At 27.8% G+C, this 23,751-nt stretch overlaps 2 protein-coding genes across 2 annotated transcripts; one reads left to right on the top strand and one right to left on the bottom strand.

Annotated features, from left to right (window-relative positions):
* The first annotated feature begins 9,090 nt into the window (after positions 1 to 9,090).
* On the top strand, positions 9,091 to 22,984 carry LOC113552944 (serine/threonine-protein kinase STE20-like). Its single transcript, XM_026955991.1, has 3 exons — positions 9,091 to 9,256; positions 17,297 to 17,827; positions 22,464 to 22,984. Exons 1-3 carry the CDS (start codon positions 9,187 to 9,189, stop codon positions 22,817 to 22,819), a joined length of 957 nt encoding a protein of 318 aa, XP_026811792.1. The 5' UTR covers positions 9,091 to 9,186; the 3' UTR covers positions 22,820 to 22,984.
* LOC113552945 (mitochondrial import inner membrane translocase subunit Tim8) lies at positions 11,280 to 11,966 on the bottom strand. Its single transcript, XM_026955992.1, has 2 exons — positions 11,724 to 11,966; positions 11,280 to 11,657 (listed from the first exon to the last, which is right to left on the bottom strand). Exons 1-2 carry the CDS (start codon positions 11,859 to 11,861, stop codon positions 11,487 to 11,489), a joined length of 309 nt encoding a protein of 102 aa, XP_026811793.1. The 5' UTR covers positions 11,862 to 11,966; the 3' UTR covers positions 11,280 to 11,486.
* Positions 22,985 to 23,751: the final 767 nt, after the last annotated feature.

Here is a 23,751-nt window from a genome sequence, read left to right as displayed (position 1 = left end):
ATTAACAAACTATATTTTTTGTTAATATAGATTATTTGAAGAAAGAAAAAAAATTTTCAAGTAATTATTTTTATGTATACCAATTTTGTGGATTTGAAAATATTTAATATTTATTTTATTATGATGATTATAGAATATATAAGTACAATAAGCATAAGGTATAAGATTAATATTCAGTGGCTTGTACATAGTGGAAAAACCGTTCACTAATGTTACTTCGGCGTGGGTTTATTTTAATTCAGTTTATAAGATCAGAAATTCTTTAACACTCAAGCCTCCTGGCTAAATTCTAGGTAAAGAGATAGACAGTAGATTTTCAACATTGAGATTAGCATGATTCTGAATCGATTAGGCGAACAAGTTGAGATATTTGATTAGACAATTTATAATTAATTTTTTGTATGATAGTTTTTTTTTGGTAAATCTTAAAAGTTAAATTAATTAAGTATGAAGTATGTTAAGTTGAGCTATAATAGCTCTGTTATTGGTATTAGTTTTATTTTATTTTTTGGTTTAAATTTCATAGATTATAATATTTTAATACATTTTAAGTGATGTATATTTTATAATTTTGTGATGCACCTATTATTTATTTGTGAGGGTTTATTTTTATATTTAACCGCCACTTATTCAATGTACGTACTAACAGATATGATAGCCGACACGTATATTAAAAATGTGGTTCATTTATAGTAACTCCTTATTATCCTTTATTCCTGAAAAGTAGACTACATTTACAATTACGCCATACTTGTTAACATGTTTAAGGGCTTCTAAGACTAGTTTGTATTAAATAGTTTTTATTATTACGACTAAATATTTATTTATTTAACTTTACCTAGTACAAAAAAAAAATTTAAAAATGCCATATAGTTTAATTTTTTTTTATTATTTTTTGTAGAACCCAAATTTTGGAAATCATCAGACTGGTGCCACAAAAAAATGTATCTTCCTAAATTAAATAATAATAACTTACCTCAAACTGCATAGAAAACATATACCAGAACCTAATTAGTTGCACTTTGAAGTTATACAATTTATTACTTTTCATTGAATTTTAAAATAAATAGCACTAAGAAAAACAAATAAATATTTGTTAAATATTTAGAACTACATACGTAGTATGTTACTTGTTTAAATTATTAATTCATTATAATCATTTAACTATTATATTATTTTTATAATATCAAATAAACTAAATATATTAATTAAAATATTAATGTATTTTAAAAAATTGAATACATTGTCAATATATGTACATAAATATTCTGGTACAAATAATATGATGATAAACACATTTTTATAAAAATAAAATGCAATAATAACTTACATAATTTTTTAGTTTTGCAAAAAACAGTCACCGTGCATCAAACAGTACCTAAAATGTAATTTTTATAAATGCATTTCAAGAACATGCATCCAAAATATGCTTTTTTTATTATTGCAGATACTAATAACATAGAAAATAGAATAGATTAAATTGAAATGGAAACTGATAAATAAATACACTGCTACAGACTTAGAAGATCTAAAACCATGTACGCAACTTTTGCATACACCCAACATTTTTTTTAGATATTAGACAATAAAATTAGCTTATACTCGTACAATATAAACATTAAACATATATACATATATATTAATTAGATACATTATAAATTATATCATTATTCATTAGTCTTTAATGAAAAGGATTTTATTACATTGACCAAACAGTTATACTTGAAACAAAACACTTCTAAATTGTTCATTCAAATAATGTATAAACAAAAAGTTCTTCTTATAAAAAAAAAATTAATAAATGATCATTAAAATAATGATGATAATCTGATATGGTTTTTAGTTAATGCTTTTTTCCATATTCTGTGGGACGAATCTGCCGAGGATATCAATACAAAATTATCTATTCAAACCTAAACTAAGTAATCTTAATACAAGTTACGAAATTTGAATATTTTTTTATAAATATTTATCATTTTTGTTTGGAGTACCTATATTATAAATTGTATATACTATTATTATTAATTATGTAACTTAACTAAGATAATTAAATGATCATAAACATTTAATTATTAAATAAGTAAAGTCTACTAATTATAAAATAAATTAAAATACAAATTACTTGTATTCATAATTGAAAATTCTTTTAACACATATCAATATTTTAAGATCATATTTACAAAATATCATGCAATTTAGAAAACGTATGATATGTCGAATATATATTATGTAAGTACTAGATACTATATCGCGTATGTAGGTACCGTATAACATTATTATGTATCGTATACCCAGCTGATATTTATATATACATAATTAATCTCCATTTGATTTTAAAGCGATTTATCTGTCTCCACGATTCAAGATGACGTCTACTGCACAGGATTTCAATTTAGTATTTACGCACGATCGAATCCCATGTCGTCATTATCTTTTGGCCTTTGGATACTGTCGTATTGATATATATTATTAATAGGTTAATGGTTATGTAAATAACGCGTGTATATATATATCTATATATAACAGTAAAATACCACATTTACTTACATATATAAATATATATAATACTGTAGAACACGGGTTTGTCTACTGTACGATTGTTATATGTGTCGGGTGTGTGTGTGTGTATATAATATATTAACACACACTATAATAATAGACGAATAAAAGTGTCACGATCCCCAGATTTAATCATGACTAATCACCTACGGTATAGTGCCACGATAGTGATGGTTTTCGGACCAGACGCCAATATATATTTGCAAATTGTGTTTTATTATATCGTCTTAAAATAATGTATATATATATATATATATAAGCATTACTTAATGTATACTCAATATAATTATATATATACGTATACACACACACACACACACACACACACTATTTTCGTCTAGCCGTTTATATAAAAATGGAAATTTTTGTCACGCATTTTATCTATAACTACTTAACTATTTATCTTGATTTTGTTTTTTGTTTTTTTTTTAATTAAAAGAATATATCGTGGAGCAGATTTCAAGCCAATTTTTGATTCTATAAGTTAATGAAAAATGCAATTATTACTTTTTAAATCACTATTAAATATACGCACATAAAGATATTTTTTTTCATCCGTGTTATTAATAAAATATAATAATTATCATTAAAAATTACTATTTTAGTGAATATAGTTGATGTAGTATAACAGCACTAAACTTTTTCATTGTTTTTAGTTCATATTATTGAAACTTTATAAGTTATTGTCTTTTTGGTCCAAAATAAAAAGGAAACTAAATTGAATCGTTCAACTAAAAAAAATAGAAAAATAATTTATTTAAAAAAATGCTGCTGTTAAATGGTCAAAAAAAAACAACGTTAGGCAGGACAGCTATGTAAAGTTAGTATGTTGAAAATATAATTTACCCACACGCGTTACGTTTCAATGTTAACATTAGTTAACCAAATTTAACACGGATGAATTTTGTACGGTGATAGCTAGTAAACCGATGTATATAACAGGGGTCACCAATTGGCGGACAGTGAATAATTTTTTTACGAACTTTTATTCGTGGAGTAGGTTTTAAAATTGTATAATATAAATAAACAAAAGCTATAAGTGTGTTATAATTTATATTACGGCAAAATATTATGTACCTAAGTATGTATTTATTAACGTGTGTACAAATCTGACTGCTAGGGACCGCGTTCAGTTTGGTAAATTTCAAAACGGACTTCCATAGAAACTAGTTGGTGACTCCTGCTATATAGCTTATATTGTATCATAGATATAAATAAAAAAAAAACAAAGTGTTAAAGAACATTCAACGCTTCTGTCTTTTATATTTTATTAATGGATATTTTGTATTACTTCTAAAATAATATAACAATACATTAAATAAAAGTATATCATGTAAGTATATTAAGTATATTATATTGTAAAGGCATTCAGGACAACCGAGTTTTTACGTTAAACTACACTATTTCAGTTGACTATAGACAGTAAGTGACATTTTTTAAAATTGTAATTGACAACCTACATTGTGGTGGGTGGCCGAGAGGATCAATTAAAAAGAATAACACGTTATTAGTACTTGCTCCTCGTTAGTTTTCGGATATGAGTGTATCATTTTTAGAGATATCTATAACACATACCTACTAACATTACTAATAACTATATTTAATTTAGAAAAAATACAAGTTTTCGATTTTTCCGTATAATAATAAGAAAATATTATATTATATTATAATATTATTATGATAATATAGAATTATACGAGTGGAAAAAAATGTATACGGCGTGTTAGATAGGCAATTTAGCTACGTTGATGCCACGAGTTGATTAAACTTCCGATATTTCGTAAATTGTAATACATCATAATTTTTTTAATTTTTAATTTTATAATATTATTATCTATTATTTACACATTGACCGATAAAACAATATACAAGGTAATTCTTTTATCACTGTACACTCATTATTTCAAAAAGTATCCATGTTTTTGTAAAACATCTTTTTACATAGTTTCAAGTTGTTAAAAAAAACAACGTTTTTATTATATAATTATATTTTTAAATATTTTTATTCTTATATTTTTTAATTTTTCTACTTTTTGAACAACAACATAAATTTTTAATTTCATATAACAAAGCAGAATAATTTTCTGAGTATTTTGATACATAAAATCGAATTTAGGACGAGTAGTTTATGAGTTATACGTGTTTAAAGTTAATCATGCGAAGTAGAGGACAAACATTTTGCGGAGTAACCCCGTATCACTCCACTCTGCGCAACTATACTTTAAATACTTATAACTCATAAACTTAAAAAAATATAAGAATGAAAATATTTAAAAATATAATTATTTAATAAAAACGTTGTTTTTTTAACAACTTGAAACTATGCAAAAAAATTTTTTACAAAAACATGGATACTTTTTGAAATAATGAGTGTACAGTGATAAAAGAATTACCTTGTATTAAGTATAGTAATATTTAAAATATATTTTTAAAAAATTAGTCTGATAATTAGGAATGCACAAATTATATCGATATATCAACCCATTTTAATTTTGCGTATTCTTTGTGTAGTTGTATTTTATTATTGCTTAATTAAAAGAAAACATAATATTAAAAAATTCATATTTCATTCATATATTTTTAAAATACTTATTTAAATTATATAGCATGGTTATTTGTTAATTATTATCCGTGATAAGCACTGGTTCCTGGTATTTTTTGTAAAAATAAGAAGGAAGACGGTTTTTCTTAAGTTGAACAGTATTCAATAAGTATTAAGATATGGATTGAATTATTTATATTGATATTAATTTAACACCTAAAACTACCAAAGACCCAAATCCTTTTAAAAAGTTTTATTGTGATTAAATTATTCGTATGCAGTCACTTAGTATAATATAATAGCTAGCTATTCATGCTTACCATAATCGTTTTTCATAAAATTATGTAATGTACCGAATGATAATTTATTTGAATTTAATTTCAACACATACAGTGCAAATATACTCAATGTCAAGATCCAGTCAATTCTTACTATACAGCAGATACGTATACAAAAAAAATGTGTGTAGGAAATTCATAAATAAAACAAATTAAACATTTTTATTATTAATAAACGAAATATTATTAATTTACCGTTACACGGTTATCAGAAAAAACATTAATCTATAAAAATCAAGGTATATACGAACAATTTCTATATGGAACATTTAGGGGATCAACCCCTGTATAATTGCTTGAGCAGAGCGGTTACCTACTTGTCCACTATTTTAATTTTAATATTGATTTTCAATTTCTTATTCTAAAGCAGAATATTTTTAAGAATAGGAACAGGTAACCTATTTTTATTTTATATTTCATTAGTCTGATGTATAAAAATCGAATTTCAACAAGTAGTTTACAAATTATAATCTTTAAGTACTTATATTAACCTAACTAATTATCCGAAATTTGATTTTTATTTATTGAAATACAACGAATAATTCATTTTTCAAAAACTATGTCTTGTAATTATTACTTAGATACTAAAATATATTTTCAAAATCGTTTATAATTTTAAATAATAAGTGTTTTGCGTTAAATTAATCACTTGGTGTATTATGTATAATTAATTTTAAAACCACGACAATCACATATTATATTCATAGCTGCTAAGCTGCCTGAATATTATTAGTTTATTACTAATGTATAATAATTTAATTCAATTTCCTTTTGGATACATCATTTACTGTACACACAATGTTTATTATATATATTTATACATTTTTTATCCAATGATGCATAATAAGATATAGTAGGTAATATAACTATATTATTATTATGTTGTTTACTTTATGGTCAATATAATAATTGGCATAACTGTATTATTATTGTTATTATTACACACGCTGACATCATCGTATATACTTCATGATACTAACTCATATTTGTCATATTTGTCATTGAAGTGTGTAGTACAACTATAGGTACATATATATTATATATAGCTGAAACGTCATATAATAGAACATGCTAATGGTGTCGTTATTGATGCGTTGTTATTGCCAATGCGCAGTGTCGTTATTTGATACAAATATATTTTTAAACTTATAACAACGCAGTTAGTTGTTATAAAAAACAATACAGAACGTGAATCCTTCTGTCGAAGGATTTACATACACCGCCACCAGTGATTGAAAAAGGAGAACTTGATTAATATATTATGTATAGCCATATAATATATATATATATTTATATCACACATTCGCATTATTGACATTATTGACGTGCTTTTCGTCGATATTTTATCGATACCTCAACCGTATGTCATAAAAACGTAATATAATAATATACGATTTACAAGATTTAAGATGTACAATTTTTCATTTTTTTTTTTTTAGTCATGGACAGTTTTTAAAAATAAAGCATTATAACGTGATGCCACACTGTCAATGTTTTAATATTTTTCAAAAATATAATATAGATGTATATATCGAAGGATGTGATTTATAGCCATTTTTTAATTATATAGGTACATATAATAAACAAAGTTAGTTATGAGTCTTACTAAAAAAAAAACTGAAAATACGTAATCATAATTTTCATATAGGTACCATGGACTTAATTTGACAATAGCGTTTTCGGCGTTTATTTATAATTAATAAGTAAATATTAAATAGCTATAGGTGTTAGTTTCTAATATTTGTTTAAACATTTAATAATAATATAAACATAATAACTACTAAGTAATAAGTATAGTATAATATACTGACCTATAATACCTACAAAAATATCGTGTACCTAATTGTTTTCGGACAGAAATTCTAGATAAAAATAACTTGCATTTGATTAAAAAGAATGGCTACAAAAAACTAGAATAGGTAAACAGGATAAGTACTTAATAAAATATTGTTGATTTTATTGTTTATAAAATATAAATATACAATAATAATAATAATATGTAGGTACCGTATTTACAGAAAATATTATGTAATTTTATATTATATATTCTAATATTTCTAAAGATCCAATTTTCTACTTATCGCGCGTTCACGATTTGTAAAATTTCAATTTTGTACACTCAACAAAAGGCCTCATTTCGTGACGTATAATAATAATTTATTTTTTATGTTACTTTTAGGTTCTGAACGGAGTGATGAATGTATTGATTTTACAATGATGTGTGTTTTTTTTTTAATTTTTTAATTTTTTTTTTTTTTTTGTGTCTGTCATCACGTTTTGTAGTAATAATGATTCAATTTTTGACATCAGCCCCCCCTCCTTTATATAGGAAAATTCATCTAGTTAATACTTTGGGGATCTAAAAGTAAAAAATTTCCAGTATTTTTCAAAAGTGTCGGGAAAAACCCAGAAAAAATAACGGAAAAAAGGGAATTTTTACGCATAACCACTTTTTGACAAAATCGATTTTTTGATTTTGCTGTTACTCAAAAACAAATCGTTGTAAATACTTGAAATTTTCTCCAAATGTTTGTATTATGGTTATCTATTTACGATTAAATTTTCAAAATATTTTGACCTTTTTGAAGCTATTTATAGACAATTGAAATTTTCGACTTTTCTAAGCTTTTTTTCTTAAAATGCCGATAAAAAAAATTAGCTATCCAAAAAATCTTTAAAATTTAATACAAGGTTTATTATAAGTTTTACTTATTGTAGTAAAAAAAAAAATTAAAAATCGTTAACCACAATTTTTGTTTTAAAGCATTTAAAGTTCAAATGTTTACGAAATATATCAAAATCGCGAAAATTTGCAAAGAATTTTGAAGTTGAAAATTTATAAAATTTTTGTGATTTATCCTTTAGGTTTAAAAATCCTATACAACGTTATCCATAAGTTTTCTTTAAAGTAACTGTAAAAAAAAATTTCAGCGTCAATATATAAAAAATGTTATGAACGTATGTAATCAAAATTTTTTTCGAAATCATGTAAAATAATGATATATTACAATTTAAATATAGGTAATAAACTCAAAATCATTGAGGGCTTTATTTACTTATAAAAAGTAAAAATAATAATTTATTATTTTTGGAATTCAACTAAATAAAAATAGTTGTAAATCAGTATAGACATATACCTACCTAATCCACATAATAGGACATAGGAAATAGGAATGTGGACTTTTTTTTATATGAAAATAATATATATTTTATTTTAGATAATATTTTCAAAATATTGAGATTTTTATACTACTAATAAAGGAGTGACTCGTGGAGATATAAACTATTTTTTTCAAATGAGGACCCCCTTATTATGCTATACATTTTAATGTGCTAAAATTTTTCTGAAAATGTTTACGAGAATTGTATTTTTAAACTAAAATCACGATAATGCGTAATAAATAAAACTAAAAGACATTTTTTAAAATGAACATCAGCAAACAAATGATACAATTAAGTCAATCCGAAGAGTAATAATCCGAACAAATAAAAATTTATTGTGTTCTAGTATTTCAACTGTTGTTTTTTTTCGCGAATAAATTGGAATTGATTGTTTTGTTTTGCCAGAGATGTGATACCTTTGCGTATTTGCGTACATATATATATATGTATAAGGATTTTGAGAATCAAAAGCGCATTTCTTCAGTTTAATTCACTCACAATCTATTGTATAAAAGTCCGAGTCGCTGTCCACTACGGTTTATTCATCTCGAGGCACTCAAAATATCTACAGGAATTATAAACAAAATGTGCACCGTTTGCTTTTTATGGTTTATTGCGTGTTCTCTTTTGATGACAAATGCCAGCATTTTAAATGGTGAGTATTACATTGAACATTTAATTTTTTTAATAATGAGATATAAAACTAAAATGTTTTTTTTCTTTTAAAAATGTTAACATTCTTTTTTACACTTGTAAATCACAGATATAATATATAATACATAGATATTTGTTGTGGTCTGTGGATAGACTCGCTTGTTTTATAATTTATTATACATTTCATAAAATATTTTATATTTTCGGCTGGATGAGATTTGAAACAGTAGTAAAAATAATTTTATACTTTCATCTGTTATGTGTCATACATGTATCGTACACTTTGGAATTTAATATAATAGGTATTGTTCATTTTTGTAAATTGTAATATAAGCACCAAGCTCTGTTTCTAATGCAATGATTAACCTATAATCTACATGTAATTTTCTACACACCACAGCTAGTTAGTTGTTTTTATATTAAGTATTCAACACCAATAGTATTTTTAGATACTTTAGAAAAAAATACTAAATAGTATTAAAAAAATATATTTTTATTATTAATAAAATCATTGGTTCTTTATTTAAATTAATGATAATTAGTTATCATTAAAAACATTATAAAGAAAGCACTGAATTTTATTTTGTATTTTAATTTTAAATTATATAATATCATAAGTCGATTATCAATTTTAGGGGGTTTCAAACAAATCAATAAAAAAAAAACATTAAAATTTCAAAACAACCAGTACAATGTTGGTCTCCTTATTATAAAATAATAAACTGATGTTATAAACTGTGTATAGTGATTTCCTACCATAGGTTATTTATTTATAACTTATTAGTAGGACCTGGAACTTGATAATCTAAAAATATACAAAACATGCATAAGAAAAAATTGATAAAATGACATAAAAAAAATATAAAAATTTATATTCTGCTATGAAAATTATTAAAATAAATTGATAATGATAAACATTCTATTATGATACAAATCTCATCAATTAATTTAACACAACTATACATTAAATACTCCAAAATAATTTATTTTTACGCTCGAAAAAAATTATACCTAGTATATACTATTTTTAGTGAAATTTCTTCCTGTCATAAATATAAATAAATAAATATAATTATATAACTAAATGAAAGTTATATAGTATATCATGTTACTTTTTTTCAATAATAAATTTTATAATTTAATAATGTATTATTATAAAATGTAACTCAACAAGAAAAAATGTATCAAAAATACTAAAAAAAAACTGTAAAGCATAAACTTTCCTAGAAATGTAAAAATACAAAATAAAGATTATACCATTCAATTTTATATTCCGTGAATCAAATTTCTGTCATTTCTATAACTTCTTACAAGCAACACGTATTAGAACATAAAAAAAAAAATTATAAATGCATCAAGTTCTAGGCCTTATTAGTTATAGGCGGCAATACTATAATATTGTAGAAATAGGTTTAATTTTATTCTAATATTATATAATATTTTCTTAACATTTATCTATACTTAGTTATTGGTTTTGTAATATCAAAATAATTATATTAATATATTCCATGTGTATATACTCAATAAATAATGATATAAATAAAATAAATATTATTAATTACACCTAAAATATTAAAATAAAAATGTGAGTATAATGTATGACTAATTTATTAATAAAAGTTTAATTTTTTTCAGTTTATTTTTCATATTTAAACAAAACTCACACATTAGATTTATATTTATTTTTAATACATACCGTAATACAAGCATCGTTGAATAATTGTCAAACTTTAAAATAGTTATACAAACAAGAACATAAATAAATATTTTAATTTTTAGATCATTTTATAAATTTATTCCTATAATATTATTTTAAGATTTCAAACTAATATGTAGCATGTTGAATACTATAAGTTTAAATAGATTTAGTAATTAATATCATTACAGTACTCAGATAATTAAGTGTTTATTTTTTATCATTTGACAAGTTGATTTCTTTATAAAACTGTTTGGGAATATTAACACAAGTAAAAAAAAATAGTAAACATATTGTTAACTATTCATAACAAATATAATGAATATAATATTATAAACTATATTTTATTTTATTTTGAACAATATCGAACATTAATGATATAACAAGCAATATTCACTCAAACTAATAGGTATGTACAATACAAAACCATTAAAAACGATTTGTATTACTTGATTTATATTTAATAGTCCCTTGCTCGATTACTACAGAATTAACATTAAAATAAAGAATTGAACACAAAACGGTAGGTACTCGGCTAACCAGTGTTGGACCTTTGGATTAACTGATTGAATCTAGTTGCAATGATAATTGAAGAATCGAAAAATCTTTTTACACAATTTGAAAGGCACACTTCAGTTTTTGAACCAAGCTTTGCTGATGGTTTATCCACACACTTTTCCCAACACATTTCACTGATTTCTTGTATCTAAAAAAAAATAATTTAACTAATAATATAAATGAAGAGGACAAAGCGTTTGAATAGATATTTTACTTGAGCATTTAATTGAGCTTTCTGCTGTTCCATCATTATAACTTTTTGTATTTCATCGGCTTTCAATTTGTCGGTACCACCAACTGACGAAGAACCCAAGTCAAAATTTTCACTGCTATTGCTAAAAAAATCTGCCATTGTTGTTTAAATATTTTATAATTCTTCAATAAATTACTTTCAAATGAAAAATTAGGAATTCACGTGCAAAGACGAACAATATACAAGAAAATATAGAAATTATGAATTGTGGAATTGATAAAGTGATAGCCAGCCGGGCTATTATCATTGCATGTTCACTTGTCCCAGTGCTACCAACTACTAAACCTTATAATATTCTTTTTCTTTAGTCTCGTACAAAAATGTATCCTATAATATAGTATATTATTATAAACATAACTTAATATTATACTCGTAATATTTTATTTCAAAAATTAATATTCACTTCAGCGTAGAGACTATAAATTACTTTGAAATTAATGCTACAAATTTTGACTAAATTCTTATAATAGTATTTTACTAGTTATTATTTAGATATAATAAAATTTTAAAAATATTTTGGCTGTAATTGTCTAATATGCTATTTCTATTTTATTTTCCGTAATCAATAACAACAATAATATACACTTATTTATTTATTACCTCTAGCTGATCCTACACAATGTCGACAAATTAAATGACCGTGGGCAGAGATGTACACAAAAAAAAGTTTTTGAAAATCAGTTATAGAAAAGTAGATCTTTTTTGATTTACTTTATTAATTTGTTTAGGGTCTTATATTTAGTTTTTATTTACATTAAATAATAATAAATACATTGTTTAGCGGTTAGTTTTATTTATAATTCTGTAATTTCCAATTGTGCCGACTGACGACGCGACGGATGCGAACGAAGTATCAGAATTTTTTTTCATAATCCTAATAAGTATATTTATGCGTTTAAGAAGATGGTGTGATTTAAAATTAAATATATCTTGTTGTTGCATACATACTATAAATTATAATTTAGTAAAATTATTGAGTTTGCGACTCGCGTTGTATTGCCGCGCAAACCAATTTTTTCATTATTATTTAATGCCTGTATGTTTTTGAATAATTAGTGATTAAGTGTGAGACCCACACCATATTATAACTAATAGATGTATTTTAGTCAACTTTTTTCACACACTGATACATATTGTAATAATAATATATTAATGCAGAGATAGTTGTATAGATAACATTTACAATGAAAATTTCTTCAAACAAACATTGAATATTTCGAATCAATAAATACAAATTTAACAAATGTCGAATACTTTTCAAAAACAAAAAGAAAATTAGATTTTGCTTTCTAATTATTGTTGGTTTATTAATATTCAATAGTTTTTTAATAGTTTTTACTAATTGTTCTTAAATAAAGAATGCTCTTTTCAATGCACCTACCTTTTTTTTATTAATTTTTAGTTGTAAGTTAATTCCTTTAAAATTTAAAGAAATATTTATAGTTATAGAATTGATTATGTATATAATAAAATTAAAATAATAATTATATAATAATAAATATATATTGTATATATAATCGATAGTTATAATTATAAATTATAATATAATAATGGAATTATTGTACAATATACGAGTATAATGGCTGAATAAATAAACATTGATATAAAGAAAAATTACAATACCAAATCTAATTTTCGCGAAGTTTTAGCCATTATGTTAAGAAATAAGAATATCTTCACTAAGAATGTTAAGTCTTTTAAAGATTATAATCGTTTAAAAGTTTTATTATATACATATATATTGAATGATAATATAATTATCATAATACCATATAATTACCATATAAATTTGAATAATATAATTACATTCAATATATATACATATATTGAAAAAATAAATGATATACATAAGATTCAAAATTAATTAGGGTAGATCGAGTGACGAGTGTTTGGTACACTCAAAACCATGTATCGTTTTGGTGCGTAAAATGTACGGCCGCCCGGCGATTCACCATTCGTCTAACGTCTTGGCATGTATAATTTGCATTGCCATCACATCTATATATATATATATAAGAATCTAACCTGATTTTGGAGACGAAGGAAACCGGTTTTGAACGTCTCTAACCTTATCGCTTCCTCTCATAATAATATAATAATAATTATTATATATAAATATTGTTTGTTTATTTATTATTGTTATTATTATTAATTATTTATTTGTTTGCACTCGCATTTTTATATTATTCATTGAACAAACAATTTAATGTTACAATGTTTTCTACCTTATCTCAATTCTATAATAAAAAGAATAAAATTGTTCACTCCAGTGGTTGAATTCAAAATGTAGGATAAATAATTTTCAGAAATTAGCAATAACAATAACTACAATATGTAATTATATTATACTATTTGTATAGCCAAAAAATAGTCAAATGTTTTTAAATTAAATTATAAAAAATAATTTCTTCCCGAGGAAGTTTGGGCAGCTAGTATATTACAATAAATGAGTGGACCTCGTGTGTTATTGGCGGCACATCGGTTTCGTTAATTCGTTATGAGAATACCTACGGCCCGTCAAACTCACTATTACCGGACGACGCAAACGCCGGCCGGTCACCTTGTAATCGTTACAATTATTATTGTTATCAATGACGTATTGACGTTAATATCACACTATAGTCCGTGTGACGATGCCAGTGTAGTCTCACCGCAGTATTTCGATACATAATAAATATAAATAAATATATATATATACCGTCACCATCACGGATACAGTCGGGATATATAATGTGTATCTCGTTCAGTACGACAGCACCACCGTGTCACAGCAATCAGACATTGTCATCGCATTCAAAGACGTGTTCATCGACCGCTGGTTGTATGTTCCCGCGATCCGTGTCACGCGAGATTTGTGTTTTTGCTTTTACAATATGTTGTTGAGACGTCCCCGACACCGCGACATCGTGTTTTTGTACGACCGCGAAATACCATTTGCGATTATTTTGTCGATTTTGATCGGCCGCTTTGTCGGTCACCGTATTATTTTTATGCGTCTCCGATTGCGTTCGGCGGTTCGTCAGCCTCCGCCGGCCGTGTCGCGACGGGTAAACGTCGTACACCGGGACGTTTTTGTTCAGACACGCGTCCTAGTGTGCCACCGCCTCGTGACAACTCGCTCGACGTTAAACGCTCTAGCACGTTTTTAATGTTTTTATCGTTGTTGTCCGGCTTCTTCGCCGGCTGTTCCGTCGCCGTCCGCCAACTTTTATACCGTTTGTCGTTATAATACATTTGTACGCGCGATGCAGTACATTATTGTCGCTCAAACTATACCGTTGTCCATGACGTGCCGCGTCCATCAAGCAGTCGGTCGCATTGCTACGTAACGATTAATTGTCGATCTCTCGTCAATCAGTATACCGCGATTGCTATACTGGTGCCGTTAATATAAGGTACCACCGTTGTCCACTCCGGTACCGCTTATAATACAACCACCGTGTCGCCGTCGGGCCGCGCGATTGTAAAAAGTGGGTGCCGTTCGGCTGGCCGCCATGCACAGGAGATCGGCGCGTCCACAACCGGGCATGCGACACCCGTGAACACGTCACACCACGGGACGCCGGAAGACGCGCGTTGGTGACTTATCGCCAGACTCCGTGCCTACTCTTTCTCGGGGGTACCTACTCTCTGTCGTCCTATCCGACGGCTTCCACTAAGAACTGCAATTTTACGTACGTCGTCGGTTCGTCAACTGCTGTATCTCCAATGCACGAAATCAATGTACTTCGATAACGATAATATATAGGTACGATTACCGATGATTTCATTAATAACAACAGTGAGTCGGTGTATTCGATTTCATTGATGTTGGCCGATTCGTAGACTCCAGCCATTCACTCTTGTGTGGTGTTTGACGTTTGAACTCTGAATTGCAAATCAACTAAATTTTGGTTTCGTCCGATGCATTCCAGACGACGTGTACGTTTTTTTTATTACTAGCCAGCTATACTGTAATATTCATTATTCTTAACGGCCAATAGATATTAGGAATTAACGCCTTTTTTATTTTCTATGGACGATTATTTTTATGTATAACACGCAGTGCCTACGGTAAATAGAATACTATATTTTAATATCTTAACGAGGCTTTGTATTATTTTGTACTCGTTTTATACTTTTATGAATGGGTCTTTTTTATATTTAATTTTTCTTCTTTCAATTTAAGTCTACAGACATATTTTTCTAATGAAACTAGGTAATTTGAAAAAAAATCAGTGTTCGATTCAATGACTAGAAATCGTCATCATTTACAATGAGTAAAAGCACATTTTTGACCACGCCAGTTATGTACGATACATAATTAATTGTGATTTTTATGTATAACGTTGTGAATAATATTAGATATTAAAAGAAAAAAAGCACATTTTTAACATAACTGATAGTATTAAGCCTGTAAAGGTGAGAAAGAAAATGTGCTGTTTTGGAAACTAAACCTATTATAACCAGGGACTCAGTTTACCTTATACCTTTTAAGTTTACCACAAAAACGGTATTTTGAACTCAGTTTACTTAGCCCCCGTAATATCATACGTGTATATCAAAGTATAATAATAATTATGACAATTAACATTAAAATAAAATAAGTAAATAACCATACAAAAACCAAATATTTCGGGGGATTTTTGAACACCCAAAACACCCCCCCTGTGTACGTCCTTGACCGTGAGCTTACCTCTTTTTAATCCCCGTTAAAATTTAAGCAGCACAGATTTTTAAAACAGTGATTTGAGTTGTTTTGACTATAATTATAATAAATAAAAATATTACAACTATTATATTTTTTGTAACCAATAGCACCCTTTACAAATTAAAAATATATATGTATATACTAATAAAATTCACTAGAAGGAGTTGCACCACCTTTCCCGCTTTTTTACGATAATACTGCTAATGAAATATTTGATTTTACTATAATAGGTGCAGCTATTTTTAATGTTTAGTTTTTTTTACGGCAATTATTAACACATATGTATATTTTAAATGTCATATTTTAATTTAATACGTTTAATAAATATTAAGTTTTGAATACACGTTAATGGTGAGTGTTAAATTCATGGATTTTTAATTATATATACGTGACCACGTGCATCTTAATTTAAGTTCAAAAATAAGAATTCCGATTAAAATGATTAAATTTAATACTTAATCTACTAAATTATACTTTTTTCTCATTATATAAATATTCTATATAATATAGAAAGATCACTTTGGGATCACAATGTTTAACTATTGTACGAGAAACTTTATGTAGAAAATTAATATTTGTATAGAATTTTGATTTTAATAAAGTGTCTACAATCATAATATAATTACTTTGACTTGGTTTTACTAATAGAGTACCTACTATAGAGTAGGTAGTTAAGTCATTAGATTATATTTAAATGTATATTTTAAATTGTTTATAATTTAAACATTTTAACATAAATCACGTTTGTTTATTTATTATCTATATCCTGGCTATTATCAATTTATTATTATCTATTTTTGTGGCTGTACAAAAAAAAATATTTATACATTATTATTATATATAGACTTACAAGAAGCGCAAAAGTTTATGGAACAGTTGGACTACGATTATTCGGCGATGGTTGCCGACGCTGCAGCAGCAGCGGCACAACAGAGGCCCATCTCCGACCTGTTGTGGTACGACTATGGCGGCGGCGGTAGTGGTGTCAGCGGTAACGTCGGGCGGGGAGAAAACAGCGGCGGTGGAACAAACGGCGCCAGCTATTACGGCACCGGATCTCCGACCTCAGGTGTGGCCACGGCCGCGCTGTTCGGAGCCGACAAGCGGGGCGGCACGACCCAAACGAGCAACGGCGGCATATGGTTCGGGCCACGGTTGGGCCGCAGGAAACGTCGCGGCGGATCGCCGTTTGGTGGAGGCGGCGTCGCGCAGTCGTCAGTGGACGGAAATGCGATCGCACCGGCCGCTTCGTCACTGCTGCAACAAGATCCGTTGGCCGCGGGTACGACGTCGGTGGCGGCAGGGCAGGCCACAGTCTCGAACTTGATCAACAATGCTGTGCCGTGGGTGCTCGTACCGATCATCGATAATTCCTGTAAGTATAAACTAATGGTAATAGGGGAAAAAATGATGAATTTATCTTGTGTTACAAAGTAAAATTTTCCAATAATTTCCTTTAATTTTGATATTTTTGTATCAGTATGATACTATATTGGTAGGTACTATAATGATACTTCATGGTCACGGTGGCGGACTAGGTGTCAAAGTACCTGAGAGCTTAATCAGCTATATTATACGATCCTATAATTATTATAATCTAAATCTATAAGACCGCAATACTGGAGGGTGGAGATAGGTTTTTAAGACTAAAAGTATTTTATACAAAAAATTATATCTTATCCACAAAAAAGACTTTAAGAAAATTTCCAACAAATTGTATAAATTAAATACAAATCCTGATATTTTATGGTTAATTAACATACCTACTTATATTATTTTGAAATCAATTAAATTTATATCTTACACTTAAATTGTTTCATATTTGTACATACACAATGATTCTTTTATGCAAATTTTTTAAACACCTTCTAACTACGTATATCAAAAACTACCAAAAATTATAAAACTCAAAGTTAAAGTGTTTTGTGTAAATAAAGTATACATCTTATACTTTATAGCTATAGGTTATATACTAAGTGTCAATATTCTATAGTATTCTATCATAATATGTAACACTTTTTTTAGTCATTCACTATGCAACTATAAAAATGTCAAATGCCCATTGCCCATGTGTGGGTATGGATTTAGGGATGGAGCATGTTAATATGTGATGTGTGAATCAGCATTTGGTTAGCCTGTATTTTTATATATTATCATATTATTATTACCGTCGTCTGGCGTCTGTTATTGTAATATAATATTTTGAAAATAAGCTTAATTTTTGTCTTTTACATTATTCGACTAACACATATTCTCAACTATATAAGGTGCTTGTAAAGGATTACTCTGAGGATTTATATAAAATAAAAATGGTAAAATATTAATTTTATTTTTAAAAATATGCAAACATAATATTTTTAATTCTATATTAAACATTATAAATATCAAGTTGTACAAGCATTTGAATCTCGTTTTTATGCGATTATTGATATAAAATGTAACCAGTATTGAGTAAATATAATATATAATAGAGACAGTAATAACATTTAATTTTTAAATTGCTTTTTGATATTATAATGTATTTATATAAATGGTCATTGATCGAATATAATATTTTATTTAATGAACTTGATCATAAATATATTTATCAATGGAATAGTAATGCTGACGTACAAAATTGTATGTCTCAGAGGTAAATACGAGTATAATGATACCTAATATGACCTATTTAGCCATAACGTACTTACGCCTCTTTTCTTTGTTTTTATTTCACACCCCAGGTCCCCCAGCTTGATTGATCTCACACATCATATATGTTTTGTTATTATATAAGTTATGAATACACCCCATAGTAACTCTCTGGTCTCCGCTATATCATATATACGTATATAGTGCCATGTATACTTATTACATGTGTACTTAAGAAGACCGGCTGTCCGCCCATCAGTGACTAAATTATATTATAGTTGTTCGACTTAAGAGGATAGTTTTGGTATATACCAATGTACTGTATTCAGTGTTTCTGTTTATCGTATACCCGCGTTAGTATAATACCAGGAAATGTCCATCTGGATGTCAGATTAGGTTTTAAATAATGAATCATAATTTTCGACATATCCGGTTATAAAAAACAAAGAAAATTAAATTCGTAAGTTATGACTCTGCTTGCATTTTAATATATAATTTGACAATTAATGAAGCTTAAAAGTAATAGGTACAAAAAATTATAACTTTATTATACATTAACCTTCTTAAATGTATATTAAGTTCATTTTTAAGTCATAAATATCTTATTCAATATAATTGTGTTATTGTGAGACATATCAGAAAAAAAATCATGAATATTTAGGATGGTTTTCGATAGAATTTTGGATCTAGTTTGTACTTCCACAAAGTATAAAAATAAAAAGTACTTTTTAAAATAATTTAAAAAAAAGACTAAAAATTAAAAATTCTGTAAAAGTGGTGATATTTATGAGACAAACATGAACATTGAGCACTAATCTAAATTGTATAATATTAATATTTCTTAGATGTGACGTAATTTCAAATTTAATAGTTTTGCGCTATTTAAAAACATAGAGTAATAATATTTTTTATAACCGTTTTTAAATTAGAATTTTAACGAAAATCGTCAAAATCATGAACATGAAATATTTAAATTCATATTTTAATATTGATTATAAGGTGTAAATATATTAAAAAGCAGATGTGTGAGTTTTCTAGATTTTTCTACTGCACTTTTAGCACCGAAAAATGTCATCCATATAAAATACATGACTAGGGAACGGATTAAAATGCTCTAAAAAACGCCTTTTAAAATACGATTTAATGCACTTATAACAGACATTTTTTTTTAAATGCTCTTAAAATTATTTTTAACATTGAAAAAAATTATGTAATTATATAAATTTTTATTCTTAGGTATTAATTATTCGTATCATTTGCATCATCTTCTAGTTTTCCTATCTTCTTTTTACTCTGAAAATTATTTCAAAAAAATGAATATACATTTTAAATAGATACATTCGTTATACTTTTACCTTGTATTTCATAATAGCACTGACACACCGTATAATCTGGTGCTGCTTAATTTTTAAGCATTTTTAATTATCAATTCCTATAAAAAACATGACTTAAAAATATAAAAAATTCAAAAAATGCAAAATAAAGGTTACATTTTATCATTCCTTGATGTATGAAATAAACTTTGTGCTTGAAAAGCAATGTTTTCGGAAAAAATACGATTTTCATTTAAATTCGTTCCCTATACATGACACATATCACATAGCATTACGCGATGCGCGTAAATACAGTTTTTTGCCTAATAAAAAGTCAAAACACGCGTATCCACGCATCCGTGGATGAGGTTGATATATATATATTTCATAATTATTAGTTTTTACAAGAATTAAAAAAAAAAACAAACATTTATATTTTATAATATTTATAATAATTGACGCATATTTATTATTATTTATCACAATATGTATCAATATACTTAATTACGAGAGTTCAATTGATATAATTACAAACTTCAGAAGAATCGAGATACTAAAATCTTAGGACACATAATATTTTTTTCTACTTACCTACTCGTAATAGAAAACGCGTGATTTAAAATGTACTGGACAGATGTCCAAATTAATTTTTATACCAAAACGATAAATACTAGTATTATGAACTAAAAATAAGTTAACAGAGAAATAACACAGGTTCCGCGGCGAGTAATATAATGTTACCTATTACATCACTCGTGGGAAGTTATATGCCACTGTTGGGCACATACAAACATAATATTATAAACCATAAACGGCATAAACAACCATCTTGTAACTATATTAAACTATTGGCTACTATAATTTCGTATCCTAAGTACACTATAGGTACATATCTATATAGTAATCAAATCCGGTCTCTATCATAATATCTCAGTCTCTCGTACTAGTAACACGCTCGTACATATTATTATTGCAAAATGACACAATAACAGTTCAAATATGACCAATAATATTGAAGGTCTGTTGCACCCGCTGTATTTCGTCCGAAATTGCGTCGCAACGTCGTTATCGCTTTTTTTTCACCGTAATACCGATAGACATTCGCTCTCGGCAGACCACGCGTCGTATACATGACATCATACATTGTAGAGTAATTAATACCACAATATCGTTCAAACAGTCGTGATAAATTGCCGATCGGATTTCGCTGCGAGGGGGGCGTGACGCTGGAAACCTCCTGGAAACCACCATACGCATGGTGTGGTTAGGTTAGGTTAGGTGTCTGGCAAGTGTGCGAGCGCCAGACTCTGCGAAAATGATAATAATAATTATTATTATTATTTTTACTGTTTCACCGCCCCAAACTGCAGAAATAACAAATCGTTATCTTAAAATATGTAAATAACGCGTTATACGATCGCCCATGCAGCTGTACCACTGTTCACAATGTATAGATCTGTGAAATGTTATTTATGTATATGACGTGGTGATAATTACCCGAGTAATTATATTTTTCTGGCGCGGAAGGCGTGTTTTCGTACTTAATCTTATACGGCAGCACACAAATTATTTACGCGTGTCACTGTGTCTTATTCAAGTTTAATTTGAATTCGGAGTATACATAATCGAATATTCAAAAGTAGCATTTTTTATAATCTGTCATACTCGATTATTCTTACAAATGTTTAAGTATAAAAATATAATTAGCACAGCTATACGTTGATAATTTAGGTTTTCAATTACATTTTACATTTCTTTATAAAAATCTAAAATCGGGGGTTTTCAATATTCCTTTACTGAATTGATGAATATTGTTGGTGTCTAGAAAATAAACCTATTTTTAACTAATGCAAAAAATATTATATACATTATTTTTTCAAAAAATAGTATTCGAATACAAAAATATTAATAATATAAAAAAAACGTATTCAGAAATCAGAATACGTATAAATATATTATATAGATATATTTTTTGAATATCTAGAATAGTATTCGTGCATGCAAAAACGTAATTAAAATATTTTTATTCGAATAAAAATGTACTTACATTTTCGCTTTATTCCCGGGCAGTGTACAATCAGATTCAGATGAAGCAGAACGCGAGGAACGGGAGATCGTCGGAAGAGGACGACGACGACGACGCGGCGTCGCGGTCGCGGCACACGGCTCGGTCGCCGCCGTACTCGCCGCCGTTCTCGCCGCGTCTCGGTCGACAGGCGATCATGACCCGTCCACAGGTGCCCAGGCTTGGCCGCGAAACGTTGCTGTACCGGCGAGACGCCAGGAACGCGCTGTACCAGCAGTCGAACGCGACGCTGCTCAGACAACAGCGACAGCAACAACAACAGGAGCAACGGCAACAGCTGCAGGCCTCGTCACTGCAAGCGGCCACCGAATCGGCGGCGGCGCGACGTCAGGCCGTTTAGACGACTTCCGCGGACTTCGTAACGTGCTTATTTAAACCGAACGACGGGACGATGGCGAAACTCACGCGTTCGTTATAATATATGTTATAATTATATAATATTATATGGTTTAGTGTAGTCGGTATTTTTCGTAGTCTAATAAAAACGATAATGATAAAATTATAATTATTATTGACATATATATATGTATCTATATACAGATGATTTAATTTTAATCCGTTTTAATAGTTATTTATGGTTATTATTACAATACATTTGAGCCTTGGGGCCACCCTTAGAAACATTTGCCGGGTCAAGTGCAAAAATGTCGGCGAAGCCTATAGTAAAATATGTATTTACCATCGTTTTGTATGGTCTTTAAGATCCCACTTTTTAACGTTCACATAGATTATTTGATTATCAACTGATTTGAAATCGGCTCCAGAAGAACTGTAGTCCGTTTCGTTCGGTAATAGAACTAGAATAAATAGGCAATAACATACAAATTGTGCATTACACCGAAATGGTCATGACTCATATAACAGCTATTTTATGTACGATACTGCATATACCTCTTCCGAAAAAGTAAATTATAAGGGGGGGGGGAATTATTTAATTCAGTGCCAGAGTGTTTTCGATTCAGAAGAGGAATCATATACATGTCTGAATTGATAAGCTCATACAGCTGAGTCCGGTAAATCAGCTATATAGTTCATATAGAATTTTTCCATTGCCATTCAATTTATTATATACACGTCATTTATTTCTAACGACTAGGGACTGGCGTAACTTGATCTCGGTGTTGATGATTTTAATATAAATAAAATATTAATCATTAATTGTAGGTATACTCGATCGTTATTGGTACTTGGTACAGTGAAATAAGTGTTCTTGCAGTTTAAGTATTAAAATACCGAAAACCGGCGCAACATTTTGGATTACGCTTTATTTTG

Source organism: Rhopalosiphum maidis, chromosome 2 (genome assembly GCF_003676215.2).
Source record: "Rhopalosiphum maidis isolate BTI-1 chromosome 2, ASM367621v3, whole genome shotgun sequence".
NCBI classification, from domain to species: domain Eukaryota; kingdom Metazoa; phylum Arthropoda; class Insecta; order Hemiptera; family Aphididae; genus Rhopalosiphum; species Rhopalosiphum maidis.
The sequence above is the reverse complement of the archived record's forward strand: the minus strand, read 5'-3'. Positions and strand labels throughout refer to the sequence as shown.

Excerpts from the sequence above, each read along its gene's own strand:
- LOC113552944 (XM_026955991.1), top strand. The coding sequence starts at position 9,187 with ATGTGCACCGTTTGCTTTTTATGGTTTATTGCGTGTTCTCTTTTGATG. Across the intron at positions 9,257-17,296 it reads AAATGCCAGCATTTTAAATG|ACTTACAAGAAGCGCAAAAG; the intron begins GTGAGTATTACA and ends TATTATATATAG. Across the intron at positions 17,828-22,463 it reads ACCGATCATCGATAATTCCT|TGTACAATCAGATTCAGATG; the intron begins GTAAGTATAAAC and ends ATTCCCGGGCAG.
- LOC113552945 (XM_026955992.1), bottom strand. The coding sequence starts at position 11,861 with ATGGCAGATTTTTTTAGCAATAGCAGTGAAAATTTTGACTTGGGTTCT. Across the intron at positions 11,658-11,723 it reads AAGCTCAATTAAATGCTCAA|ATACAAGAAATCAGTGAAAT; the intron begins GTAAAATATCTA and ends ATTTTTTTTTAG.